A 14,931-nucleotide genomic window follows, 5' to 3' on the forward strand; every position below is an offset into this window, starting at 1 on the left:
TTTTGTGCCAAAGGCTGTATGTCAAACGTAGTGCCATTTTTACTCCTAATAAAACAATATACTATTTTTTAATTTGCCAGCTTGAGTAACTGTTATTTTGTACTTATTTGAAAAATGGGAAAGAGAAAATAATGTTTCTTTAATGGCGTTATTGTGCATCTATCAGCCCTGAAAAAATTTGACTTATTTAAGAAGACTCAGCCGATAAAAAAACTCTAACTCAAACTAAATCATTTTGTAGTAAATGTATAAGCATCATTGAGTGTTACCACAGACTAACCTAAATCAGTTTGTAGTGTTACCCACTGAGATTAAAAATCATGTTAAATAAAAGTCAATTAAGAAAGGTCTTATTGTTATTATTATTAGCACCTTGATTATGTGTAACAAAGTAACTAACTGCTCAAAATATTTCTTTTATTTAATGTGTATGTGTGCCAACACCAAATGTGACATTATGGACTAAACTTGAGACAGAATATAGACATAATGAATAGTTCCAAATCATAGTAAGGCAGATATTTATTGATCATTGTTGCAAAAATAAATAAGACATAAACAGCAACTATAAAACATTTAATTCTTAATTATCTGATTAAGCAAGCAAATTTAATGATATCATTGCCATTCAGTTACATTTTTTTATTTGTTTTTGACTTTTATTACAGGCACAAAATAAAATTATATGTTTACACAGAGCACATAAAATTAAAGTAATATATAATATTATATTTTTTAGACTATAACTATGCCATGTTATAGACTACGAATATTAAATATTATATTTTTTATTATGTCAATGCTCCTTAATATTCTTTTATGATTACAAAATTAAACAAACAAGGCAAAGTTACTGCCTGTTTGGCAAACATAAAAATTAACCTTAGAACCAACGTACTAGATTTTACCTGATTTATGAGAAATATAATACACACAATTTTATTTTTAAATTAAGATCGTAAAACAATTACCATTACAAACCCTAATTATGTACGTATTTTTCACTTATCTACTATCTTGAATAATGAAAAATCAGTTATAGTCCCACATTTCAAATGGAAAGTTTACTAATTAAGTTTTTCTAAATTTTAACCAATCTTCATGGCCCATTGTACCCCTAAAATGGATTGTAAATATTTAGACCCACTACATTTGTAATTTATTACTTCATCAGATGCAAAAAAACGCAACGGAGAAATTTTTACTCAAATATAAAGTGTTATATTTTTGTAATTTTAGCCCTATTTTCATGAATTATACAGGGTGGCGCACCTCATTCGCCTCGGTTGATTATACAAAAACGGAAAAATGTAGAAGCAAAATATTTTATGTGCATATGTGGGAAGACAATGTGCATAATTTAAAATTATTTTCAAATGTACAGGGTGTGTCAGAAATAAGATCTATACCAAAGTTATACTTTTTCTTATGGAACACACCGTATTTTATGTCATTTTTATTACATAAAATAAATCATTTATTATATAGGTTTAATACGTTTAAAACTTTTGGTTTTTGAGATATTTAAAGATGTTTAAATATGCATGCTATAATAAGAAAGTTTGTCAGCACCCTGGGTACATTACTTTTCAGAATTAATTCTTGTGCTAACTCTTAAGCCAGAGAAATAAGCTTTATTAAAAAATTTGATTGTTTCCTAAAATGTATACAGAGGTATCCAAAATTGCTGGTCTATTTTAAATATTTATTTTGCATAAAAACTTCATTATTTTAAATGCAACACTATGTATATTTTAAAATAAACTGAAGCAGAGTTGGCCTCTCGATACCTATCTGGCTCAGATTTTGAATAAAAAGCGATTTTTCAATAAAATTGTAATCAAGATGGCTGGTGTCGTCATGGCAGTTTCCTAGTGACACTTAGTTTATGGACTTTATTTAAATTTATAACAGGTTACTTTTATTTAATTTGTCTACAATAAGGTTTAATAAGTAAGAATTTATTATTTTATAAAGAAAAATGAAGCTGGTATCGGCTGGAGATGGCTGAAAGAATGGATATGTAACTAGTGATTTTACTTTGTGAAGAAATTGCTTGTTGGCCTGAAGGGTTTATAGCCCAAAAATATTATCCAAATAAGAATTTTCTTGACAAGCCAAAGATATCCAAATAGGAATTTTCTTGACAAGCGTTCCTTTAAAAAATTACTTTTCCTATTTCGCAGAGCTGTTAGTGTGGTATCTTAAAAAACTATTGGGTATAAACCTGTCGTTGGAAGTGAAGAAAATGAAAATGAATTTAGTTGTTAACCATTTTATTGAAAAATCGCTTTTTATTCAAAATCTGATCCAGATAGGTATAGGAAACACTAACATAGTTTAAAAGAGCATTTAAATCTGCTTCGACTTATTTTAAAATATACATTATGTTGTATTTGAAATAACGAAGTTTTTAGGTAAAATAAATATTTAAAATAGACCAGCAATTTTTGATACCGCTGTATACATTAAACGAAGCAATCAAGTTTTTCAGTAAAGTTTATTTATCTAGGTTAAAAGTCAGCGCAAAAATTAATTCTGAAAAGTAATGTACAGGGTGTTGACCAACTTTTTTATTATAGCATGCATAATGCATATTTAAATATCTTGAAATATCTTAAAAACCAAAGCTAAATATCTTATTTTATGCCCAAAAAATAAAAAATGACATAAAATAGTTGTGACACGTCATCGTCACTAACTTCACCCATTAGGGGATAAATTGGCAAAAGTTGCTGACTTATCGTTGATCTTAGGGCTCAATTGTTATTTATGCATGTATTTAGGGCTTGTGTAAAGTTTCATACTACAGGATACTACTTATACTTATTTTAAAATGTACAGACAACATTATTTCTGCTTTTAAAACACAAAAACTTACTCTTCGATGTGTCTCCGACCTTCCGTATATCTTCTAGAAGCTGCCATAGCTAAAAGGAGCGCTGTATCAGCCACTGCATCACTCGAGACTCCCGGTGTATTTCCTAACAATATTCCCTTTGTTTTTAATAAGGACGTATCGATTTGATTGTATCCAGCAGACATAGTACACACCACCTTTAATTGCTGACCTAAAGTTAAATTATTACAGTCATCCGGTATGATAGTAGTATAGTAAAATTTACATTCACATATACACGACATATCGACTTATTATGATGTATTTCCTACTAGTCATTATCAAGTACAAAGAGATCAGTTTATATTATTATAGTTGAATTTTTGTGCGTCCATTTTATAAAATTGTATTCTTAGTTGAAAAACTCTACCGCAATCTTAGAGATTTATCCAAAATTTTTGATACTATAAAAAAACTACACATATGTCCATAATTGAAGACCTCGGGGGAAAATAGTAACAAGCCACAACATGAGTGAAATTGATTTAATATTATGATTTATTGATTTAAGAACGTAACAAGCCACAAGGAAGAAAGTGCGGTATTTGGGCAACATCATGGCGACCGGCAGAGATAGTGCGGTTAAGCGAAAGACAGTAGTGATATTTCGAGTGAAACGGATGATAGTGTAAGGGATAAGGACTATTTTAATTCGAGTAGCAGCAGCGATTACAGCAGTGTTGTCACCTCAGAGGTAAATAGAATATAACGTGGCTTGTTACGTTTTTAACTAAAATTTTGGACATTTTTGAAAGCTTAAAAATATTTCAATTATTGCAACTTGGAATATGCGTTGAGTATTTATTTCCACCTGAGTTTATGGAACGTACTCTTATTGTAAAAAAGGCGTAAGATTTTTGAATAGAAAGAGGTTAGGTTAGGTTATTTCAGATGGCTTGTGGCTTATTACCTTTTTGCATAAAAATTTATCAATTTCAGTTTTGGTGAAAACAACTGATAAAAAGGTAATGTATTATTTTTTTATCCAAGGTGGACGTGTTACTAGAGGATTCATCGAAGCGCCGGAGAAAAAGAAGGCCGCCAGGAAAAGACAAATCAACACAGAATGCAGGAAGAAAGTTAAAGCCCAACATAGACGAAATCTCGGACATGGATATACCACTACAAAAGGAAAGACTCAAATACCTAGAACTTTGGGCCCACCATGTAGCTGCAAGAAGAAATGCAGATAATTACTACACGGAGTAGAAATGGCGATATTTCAATCATTTTGGGACCTACAAACGTTCGATAAACAAAACGTTTATTTATTTGGCACAATCAAGAGTGTCGGTAAAAAACGAGTCTACCCAAAGAAAACCAAAAGGCGGACTTCCTCAAGATCTACTACGTTTAGGTACTTTGTAAAAATCAACGGAAAAGACCAAGAAGTTTGTAAACAAGAGTTTTTATCTATCCATGGTTTGCAAAATTCAAAAAGACGAGTTTATAATACCTGTACCCAGATAAACCAAGGACTTCACACACCAAAGAGCGATGGTCGCGGAAGACACAAGAATCGGAATTATCCTCATTTCAGGATATAATGGAAAACGTTTATCGTGTTTTTCTCTAAACGATTGAAATGTGGCTAATTACTATTTTTCCCCAAGGTCTTCAATTATTGCACATCGATAAATAGAGCATCTTTGCGTTTTTAGAATTAAATATTCAGTATGTAGGTATTGTTCCGGAAATGACTACAACTTTTGATTTGTAAATGGCTCCCTCAGTATGTTTATACTTTATTCGATAGATAACAATAGATAATGACAATCTGAATAAAATGACGTATTACACGTCAGCTTTTGACATTTTCGCATATGGTTTATTTGAAATGGTAGTATGCGGTTCATAACGATATTTTGACTCGAAATACCAAGTGTGTAGTACCAAATTTTTAGCAAAGTCGTAAAAAATGCATTTTCTAAATATGCTAATGAGCCACCCTCGATCCATTTCAAAAAATTGAGATATGACTAAAAAAATGATTTGCGCTTTTTTTAACCGACCAGGAAAAGACACGAAAAAAATTGGACGATTAAATATATTTTTCCAAGGCTCCTTGATTAAAAATTAGTGTGTTTTTAACACACTAACTCTAGATTGCAATTTAAAATACGATTATTTTTTAAGGGAGAATGTTCTATTCAGAGTCATTTTCTATCGAATAAAGTAAAAAATTCCGAGGGTGCCATTAAAAAATCAAAAATTGTAGTCATTTTCAGTGAAACAGGAAGTGACCGAAAACAATTGATTACGTCAATCAATCCTAATTTATGTCATATACTAACATACCAAAATAAATCTCGTTTTTTTGTCTGAAAAAATAAAAATGTTATAATAGGGATGAACAACTTTTAAGACGCACCCGGTATACAGCATTAAGATATGTAGCACTTATAGTAACTTTTACCCTCAAAATTTCAACCGAATCACTAAAAGTACTTGGAAGAAAATTATAATTAATCGAAAGATTATTAAGATTTTAACACCCTGTAGCTACAAACAAAGCAGAATCGGACCTATATTGATATGAAAAATAAACCTTATTTGTACGTGAGGAATCTCCCCACGAGAGATGGCACATGTTTTTTTAAACACCCTGTATAATTTTATCTATAGTTTCTATCACAGTATGCGTTTATCTATAGTTTCTATCACAGTATGCGTATAGCCACAAATTTGACCGGTTGAACGAAATTTTATTTATAATTTTAAAAATGTGTGTGGATGTCAATTGATGTAATTAAATTTTAGACATATGTGTATAACTGGCAAGCTTTGAACTTGAAAAAGATCCAAAGATGATCGAAACGTCGGAATACTAGTAAAGATTATCCTTAATTCTAATTAAATTGTATTATTAAAAGCAGACCAAAGACCAAGAATAAGTTAACCAAAATTGTTCAAAAGAGGGTCAAAGAAGTAAACAAAAAATAAGCTATAAGATCGTTTAACAGAAAAACTTCAGAACAATATTAGGATTTAAAAATTTAAATACGCTTAGTAATGAAGCATTAAAATCCTGATTAAAATTGTTACTGTATTTTCACAAAATCGTAAATATTTCAAAAACGGTAACATTAAAGTGGGGTAAACTAATGAAAGTTAAATTTATTTTAATCGGAGAAACTAAAAATGTAATAATATACAGGGTGTTTCATTTTAAAAACACAACTTTGATGTTTTTTATTTATTTGGGACGCTCTGTACCTTTTAAAAATAATTTTAAATTGTAGCTTTAGTAATCCTCCTGTAGAATTACGAAGTTTAGTTTAGAGAATTTAGTTTTAATCACCTGCTAATATTACTCAAATTGAGAAATTTGAGAGATCTTCAGATTGAGAGATTTGAGAAATTTATATTCAGATTGAATAAAATTGTCATGTAGTAATGAGAAAGGCATAAATAAATGAGAAGAGGCGCAGAAGAAATATTTACAAAATTAAGGCATTAATGGATATTTGCGTAAAATAAATGAAAATTAATTTTACACATCAATTATTGTCTTGAAAAGGGTATTTCTAACCTGCTGCATCAATAATTTCTTTATCCAACATGAAAGGTCCAGCCCAGAATAGAGCATCAACCTTTGTTCTTGATAGACATTTTATAATAGATTCTCTGTCGATTCCAGGAGATGTAATAACTTCAACCCTACAAAATATATCCGAACCTAAATTTAGAGAAGTGGAAATTCATGTCACGCATTAATAGTTAAAATTAACTACAAAAAACGTATGAAATTATCTAACACAGTTGTGTAATTATTTAATTTAACTAAGAAGAAATAACTCAACGTATTTTGGTTACGTCTATAATTTATGTTTTTACTTAACATAGGAACTAATATTTGAACAGTTCAAAATTTGCATCGGATTACCTATGTTTTCAACAACGATTCACCACCCGGTAGATAATATTGTACTGTTGATTGAAGAAATAAGAAGATGCGCAACCTTATGGGCGATTTTGTGGTACAAAACCTGTCCGAGATGTAGCTGGCGTTACCCTCAGCCTATTCTTCTTTGTGAGACAATTCCGTTTGCGGAGGAGGTTAAGTATCTAGGATTAAACCTGGACGAAAAACTTAGCTGGAAAAAACATCAAAAAAGACTTTCTATGCTCTATGAGCATACAGCCGAATTTGTGGTAGAAACTGGGGATTAAATCCCAAAAATATGTACTGGCTCTACGTGACAGCCATCAGACCTATTATCACGTATGGTGCGGTTGCCTCGTGGCAGAAAGCCAACCAAACAACGGCAAAGAATAAATTGTCGAAACTACAACGACAAGCATGCATAGCGGTGACTGGTGCCTTCCATTCCACGCCGTCAAAAGCTATGGAAACCCTAATCGACTTACCTCCTCTTCAAATTCTTTTGGAAAAGAGAGGCAAGATGGACTACATACAGGTTTCTAAATATGGCACGAGAAGGCTAAGGAACAATCATGTTCACACAAAACCGACTAGGAGACGAACTATAGTCGGATGAGATTCTGGGAATGGTTTCGGATCTCACACCACCAGTCCAACTCTTGACACGCACCTACAACGTCCTGTTTCCGAATAGGGACGAATGGAATAAGCCGAGAAACGGTTTATTACATGCGGAAATGTGTTGGTACACGGACGGATCCTAAAACGAAAAAGGATCGGGCGCAGGAATTTACTGCAGCAGTCCAAAGACTGAGATCTACCACAGTCTTGGAAAACACCACAATTTTCCAAGCTGAGCTATATGCTATTGAAACTTGTGTGCAACTGCTGGTAGAACGGCAAGACACCGGGAAAACAATATGCATATTTTCGGATAGTCAAACCGCGTTGAAAGCACTTGAGGCAACGAAAAGCACGTCTATGACAATTCTTCATTGTAAGAAACTACTTAATATATTACGAGATAGGAACATAATGTCGCTAATATGGATACCGTGACATGTCGGCCTAGAGGGAAATGAACGTGCTGATTTCCTCGCCAAAATTAGTGCAGGCTCACCATTCGTTGGCCCAGAACCGACACTTAGCGTTCCAAAAAAATCTTGCAAGAGACAGGCTCTGTGAATGGGTTAGGGATGCGACGTTCCGGGACTGACAGTCCCGGAATCGAACATGTCAAGAAAATCCTAGCAGAGCCATCCAAACACAGAACAGAAGAACTCCTAAAGGCTGGTAGCAATGGAGCGCGTACACTCACTGCAGTGTACACGGATCACTGCCGGCTGAGATCACAACTACAGAGGATGGGAGTGGTGGAAGACGCCGAATACCGACTCTGTATGGAGGATGACGAAACAATTAAGGCACGTTATATGTACCTGCTCCGCCGGGCAGGACTAGATTTGAGATGTTTGGCAAACCCATGCTAGACCTATCAGACCTAGGAGACTTATCACCCTGGGACATAACGGCCTATGTTAAAAGGCTGGGTCTTGAGGGTGAACTTTAACGCCTTTTTATATTAAAGAGTTCGTAGAAACTGAGCCACAATAGGCCCTCGCGGCCGTAGTGGTGAGTCCCATGGAACCCACTCTTAGTCAAATACAAAATACCCTCAGCCTGTCCGAGAATTACGAGATTTAGTTTAGCTCTACGCCGCTGCGCGCTAATAGTTACTTACAGCGCAGCGGATAAAGAATACTGTACCGTAGTTCTGCTTTCAGTCGACAAAGTGAGTAGTTGTCGGAGACAGTGTTGGCAGAACTTTTGATTAATCCGTAGATTTACGGATGTTGGATACAGTACGTTAATAATACGGATTTTCGATCATTAAACAATTTAATGTAATATTATTTGATTAAACAAAGAACGGCGTCAGAGTTGGCTTGGAAATGAAGATCGCTGTTATTTCATATGAAAAATATTATGATAAATGTCAATAATCCTCATTTCCAAGCCAACCAAACGACTTTCTTCGATCATACGACACTACCTATAAAAGAATTTTTATAAAATAAGTGTTTTATGCGTTGACCGCAGAACGATTGGTGTCACAAACGTTAAGCACTTGAGACGCAAGGGAAAATCAAATAAGCCTTGTCACGAATTCGCCCATAAAGGTCAATTCTCACTATACCTTCCGCATCAGCTTTGCATAATATAATATTTTATGCAAATAAATAGGACAATGCATACTATCCGTTCCGTCTCCCTTCCGTTCCATATCCTTTCCTTCCATACAATTTTTTGGCGGACGGACTGAAGCGTATCGGATACATCGTTGTCAAGTTCGTACATTTGTACCAGCTCTGTTAACATTTTGCTGATATGTATTTATTCTTTCATCTCTTAATTAAATCTATTACCTTTTTCAAAAGATACAAATTTTTAAAATAAAACTTTTGTAATGATATAAATTGTACAATAAAAAGTCTGGGACTTATACGGAACGGAAGCTTACGTATAGCGCTAATACAATAAAAAATACGGAACGGATATGGAATGGATATGGAATAGAGACGGAAGGTATAGTGATTTAGGTTGCGTATCTTTCCAATTCTTTCAATCAACGGTGATAATTTTTATAGAATTAATTCATAAGTAATATAAATTTATACAAAATTTATGATTATCCAAATATATTAATTATTGCATTGTATTTCGCTACTGTAGCAAAAATCTAAAGAAGTTATTAATTATTTTAATTCATTAAATTGTTTTTACTTTTTGCACAAAATAATAATAATAATTTCCCAGCTTTTTTGCCGGAGAAGTTAATTAAATTTTAACTAGTATATTACTTACGAATTCTCAAAAATTTTGTAGGCCACTCTGGGCACTGTTGGATTACTTATAAAAACTTTTTTCAGCGTCATGTTGGCACATACAATCTTGCTAAGCGGAACAACGAACAACACCTTATTATTAAAAAAGCATAATATTCATAATTTATTTAAAATACCACAATCATGAAATAAAAATGCCATATCTTATCTGTTTTTACAAATTATACCCCAATTTATCCTAGAAACGAGGTCTAATTAAAAATTAATTAGCACGAATATCCCAATATAAAATTTGTAGCGTAGAAACAAAAATATACAGTACATGATTCTAACAGTCGTATTTGTGTTGAACAAGGTTAGTGTAGGTTCTCATTGATAACACAGCCACACAAAAAAAGAAAAGTGGTCTATGCTTTTTACATCATATCCTATAGTATTTTTCGACGCTGAGCACTAACCCGCTATAGAATTACGTTATCACATCCATTGTGATTATTACCAAACCCCAAAATCTTGGTGAAAATCCTTAATAATTATTCTTATGTATTCGACTTGCAAATGACATTTCGTCAAAAGGCAATAAATTGATGTTCATTATTTTTCTAGTAAAAAGGCATTGACATAATTTGAAGTCGATAACAAATAAGTATCACATAGATCATGCCGTAGCACAGTCTGATTTTAAAAAATAGAAAGAAATATTTTGTATTTAAAAATACGCAATACTCTAAAACAACATTAAATTGTCCGAGAATTCCGAGATTTAGTTTAGCTCTACGCCGCTGCGCGCTGATAGATCGCAGCAGATAAAGAATACTGTACCACAGACTGTACCGTAGTTCTACTTTCAGTGGACAAAGTGAGTAGTTGCCGGAGACAGTGTTAGCCAAATACGTTTAAATTACCTATACGGAGGGTACCGCTTAAATTCCTGTCCAGATGTTAAAGGATGGCTATAGAATTTCAATGCATTTCCTACATAAGTCTATCCTTGTGTGATAGGAGGTTTGACTAAACAACGATGAACTTATGTCTTGAAACCATTCGACTCGATTTTCTGTCCTCCTTCAATACTGGGACACAAATTCTCTCATTGCTCTTATGGGGAGGCCGCGGTATAGGTAATTTAAACGTATTTGGTGTTGGCAGAACTTTTGATTAATTTGAAGATTGTAAGATTGCTGTTGAGATTGAAAGATTTACGAATGTTGGGTACAGTACGTTAATAATACGGATTTTCGATCATTAAACAATTTAATGTAATATTATTTGATTAAACAAAGAACGGCGTCAGAGTTGGCTTGGAAATGAAGGTCGCTGTTATTTCATATGTACAATATTATGATAAATGTCAATAATCGTCATTTCCAAGTCAACTAAATGACTTTCTTCGATCATACGACATCTTCAGTGCCTATAAAAGAATTTTATTTTTTTTTGTTTATTCTATGTGTAACACGATTAAATATTCGATATATAAACGCGGATTTTTGGGTCAAAGACATAATTTGAAGTCGATAACAAATAAGTATCACATAGATCACGCCGTAGCACAGGCTGATTTGAAAAAATAGCAAGAAATATTTTAGTATTGAAAATACTTCTGGCCGCGTTTATATGGGATCCATCTTTGAAAAAACGACATGCTAGAGGCGACATGGAGTTCAATAACCTGCCTAATCAACTTGTCAACACGTAAGTCGATAGCTGAGTAGAGCAAGGCCGTCTGAGGGCCGAAATGATGTCTTATTAGTGTGGGCCAACTATTTTATGGATATGGATGTTTAGTCTCTGAAAGCCGATATTATTACAAAAAAGAATATGCGTCAAGGCATGGGTTGTTAAGTACAGTTGGGCTATTTTAATCTAACTCTTTCCGTATGAGAAGCAGGGGGCAAATTATACGTGAAAGAGCGGAATAACATACATAATAAATTTAGGCTAATGTAATATTTTTTCTTGGCGCGTAGGATAATGCGCACAATCGATGCATTAAAGGGAATAATTAATTAAATCATTAAGTTCCAAAACATATAATAATTCGGGTCTCATCGGATCTGCTGATATATTTTGATAAAATTTAGGCTATTAGGACCTATATTTTTTTATATGATAATTATTTTTTTAATTAACAACTTAGGACAAAGAAAAAGCTTGTATGGTTTCCACCGCCAACGTAAAACAAATTAATTCAAGGCGGTGCCAAATATTTATTGGGATAAGTTTTTATCGTTTAAATATTGTTGTAAATAATAATTATCATTTAATTAGTGCTAACTTATTAAATTTCACAATACGGCAAAATTTCACAAATGGCATATTAAAATCTGCATTATCTGAAATCAAACTATAGCTAAACGGCTAATAAAATAATAGAGACACGACGCCGACATCTATAACAAGATGGGCAGTTTTTAATAATTATTCCGAGTTATTATTACATACTTCTTTTTTTTTATTGTAATAAAGTAATAATATAGTCATATTAATGATTATAGCCCGTATGATTTCTAAAATAAATAATCAAGCGTGTTTTTATCAGAATTATTAAATGATTAAGTAGAAATAGTTAATATTTAACTTAACTTCGTAAATGTTATATTTTAGTATAATTATGGATTTAATAATTATCTTAAGTTTAAATTGTGGTAAACTTGTATGAGTTTCAATCATTTATATTTAAAATCTTAGGGAAGGCAATATAGATTTTAGGCAGGAGAACTCAAGAGAACGACTGTGTAATTAGTAATTAAGACTTTACAATTTTTTTTACTTGCCATTTTCTTGTCGTTCACGTTGCACGTTGACTCTTCTTTGTGTCACACACAATCTGAATTTCGGATATGATGCAGAACTGATAAATTGGATCAAATATATTAATTGCAGGTAATCAAAGACATATTTTTGTTAACTTTGCAAACATTTAAGGCATGCAATAATTTTAAAAAATTTTGACGTGAGATTACTTTATAATTCTTGGAAGTCTTGGATGATAAAGATTTGAATTATTATGGGTCTGTTTTGTTTAAGAAGCTAACGAATAATTTCAAAAACTCAACTATCAAAATATAATGGTAGCAAATTTTTAAAATCATGCATATAGTCTGTTCAACGAGAAGATCCTTGACAGTGATAGATGTGTCTGTCATTTTAATTTCGAAGTAGTTTATTTTATTTTACAAAGCAATAAGTTGGTACAACTGGAACGCATAGCAGGAAATTAAATGTATTTAAAATTTGACTGACAAGTAACTTCAAAATGTTGTGAAAAAAAACTGTATAAAACTGAAAAAATGTAATCGAGTTATTTTATTTAATAAAAAACGATATGTGTTAATACAAAACAAACAAAAACAAGACACCACATACCAAAAAATATAAAAAAGAACTATTTCTTACTTTCAAGCTTTATGAAACTTCCCGCATTTATGATTATATTTATCAATATAACTTATGTACAAATACAAATTTGTAATATCCCGCAGGAATAAATAAAACAACATAAACAAACATAAATAAAACAAACTATTTTATTAATAATAACACTTACCAAATTTTATACCTCACAGGTTGATTAATTAACTTTAATCTTAATTTTCTTAAACCAGTACCTTTTGACATTATTTTTCTGCAGTACTAAAATCCATTATTTACCTATCGTGTGATGTCAATATTTTACAGCTACTCCAGTTTTTAGTATGTGTTTAGTATGGTCCTTCTATCATATTCGAGATGCACTTATCTACGACGAGATGGTATACGAACTTTATTGATAGTAACTTTATTGGTGTACCTGTATAAGACTTTCCTCCCGGGCAGCGAGTATTAACCATAAACTGTGCTTTAGGTTCTACAGTTAATTTTCACTCGATTTTTCCTCCACTTGACTTTAAAAGACACAAAACACACGTAATAACACGAATCAAAATGCATCATCTTCCAAAACGCAGGGTATTTGACAGAAGTTGTCACAAAATTATAACCTATAATTTGGCAAGACTTTGACAAACGTCAAAAATCTAAAGGCGAGTTCATACGCATCGGCGTCCGTTTGTCGTTCATCGTTCCGTCAAACCAATAAAATTGAATTACGATCTGTCATTTTTGAAATAAACCAATAAAACTGGTTAAAAACAACAAGTGACGACGCATGACGAATTTATATTTAAACCCATCCATAATTAACTTAAAAATTATTAGAAACTTTTTTAGTAAAATAAATAGATTGGTATGGGACTTCATCTGCTTTTCTTCTGTCATCGTCTGTCGAAATCTTACCTTAACTTACCTAAAACAGAGTATAGCTATAATGTTCTATATTAATTGGACATACTGAATGTAAACTAGGTATAGTTGCTGCAATCGATAATATATTTTGTTGCTTTTTCATATCACACAACATTTTCATCATAACAAAAAACCGTCAATACCTATTTTTGGTATTTTGGTTTTTAAAACCGTCAATTTTCTATTTAAGTTAGTTTTTACTCCGCTTCGATCTATACCGTATATTTTGCTGTTTTTTCTTTTACAGTAAAAAACAATAATTCGTCACTTGATATTTCCACGAAGGGAACCACAAATTCAGAATAAAAATAATGATGAATGTACGCTCTTACTTGCATCGTGTGGACACCGCACAGTGTTCCTTCTAGTTTGCGCAAACTATACCGTGCAGGCAAGTCGCCGCCGCTTAAATGATAATAGCCTGGTATTTTTCCGTTGAAAGAGTCATATGTAATAAAACCGCGAATATTTGCAAAACCGCTAAAATTTAGAAAATATTTTAAATATAAATAATGTTTTTAATTTTATTCCATTAAAAAACATTTCTTCTTCTTCAAGTGTCATGTTTCTTGAACGTTGACGACTGCCATGTTAACAATACCTCTGTATCGCTCTCGATCTTGCGCTACACGAGGTAATTCATCCGCGCTCAAGCCTGTGCATTGCCAAAAGTTCCTCAACCACGAAATCCTCTTGCGCCCAATCAACTTCTTTCCTTCGATTTTTCAAGGTATTCAAGTTTTCGTCGCTTGATAATATTCAGAAGTAGTCTGTCATGTTCCATTCTTCTAAGAACTTTTTCATTTCTGATTCTGGTGGTCCAATATATCTTAAGTATTCTTCTGTGTCCACGTCTCACATCCATACAATAAAATCGACCACACATAACACTTTGTAAATTTCTCCCGTATTTTGATGTTTAGTGAACTATTTGAGAGCAGCGACTTAAACTTCTGAAATGTATTTATTGCTTGTTCTACGCGACATCTGATTTCGTATGAAGGATCGATATG

General features: G+C 32.5%; 1 protein-coding gene across 2 annotated transcripts in view; it reads right to left on the minus strand.

Annotated features, from left to right (window-relative positions):
- LOC115885778 (glyoxylate reductase/hydroxypyruvate reductase-like) overlaps nucleotides 1-14,931 on the minus strand; it is a 72,252-nt gene that overhangs the window by 54,595 nt on the left and 2,726 nt on the right. Inside the window, exons 1-3 of one of the 2 annotated variants that reach the window (XM_030904792.1) lie at nucleotides 9,651-9,779; nucleotides 6,432-6,559; nucleotides 2,882-3,071 (exon numbers count right to left, since the gene is read on the minus strand). In XM_030904792.1, coding sequence (XP_030760652.1) covers nucleotides 2,882-3,071; nucleotides 6,432-6,559; nucleotides 9,651-9,721 — 389 coding nt within the window. In that variant the 5' untranslated portion in view covers nucleotides 9,722-9,779. Of the gene's footprint in view, nucleotides 1-2,881; nucleotides 3,072-6,431; nucleotides 6,560-9,650; nucleotides 9,780-14,931 lie in introns of those variants that run through there. The other variant, XM_030904793.1, reaches the window with a different exon arrangement.

This window comes from Sitophilus oryzae, unplaced genomic scaffold, assembly GCF_002938485.1.
Source record: "Sitophilus oryzae breed Bouriz unplaced genomic scaffold, Soryzae_2.0 scaffold_41_pilon_pilon, whole genome shotgun sequence".
NCBI classification, from domain to species: domain Eukaryota; kingdom Metazoa; phylum Arthropoda; class Insecta; order Coleoptera; family Curculionidae; genus Sitophilus; species Sitophilus oryzae.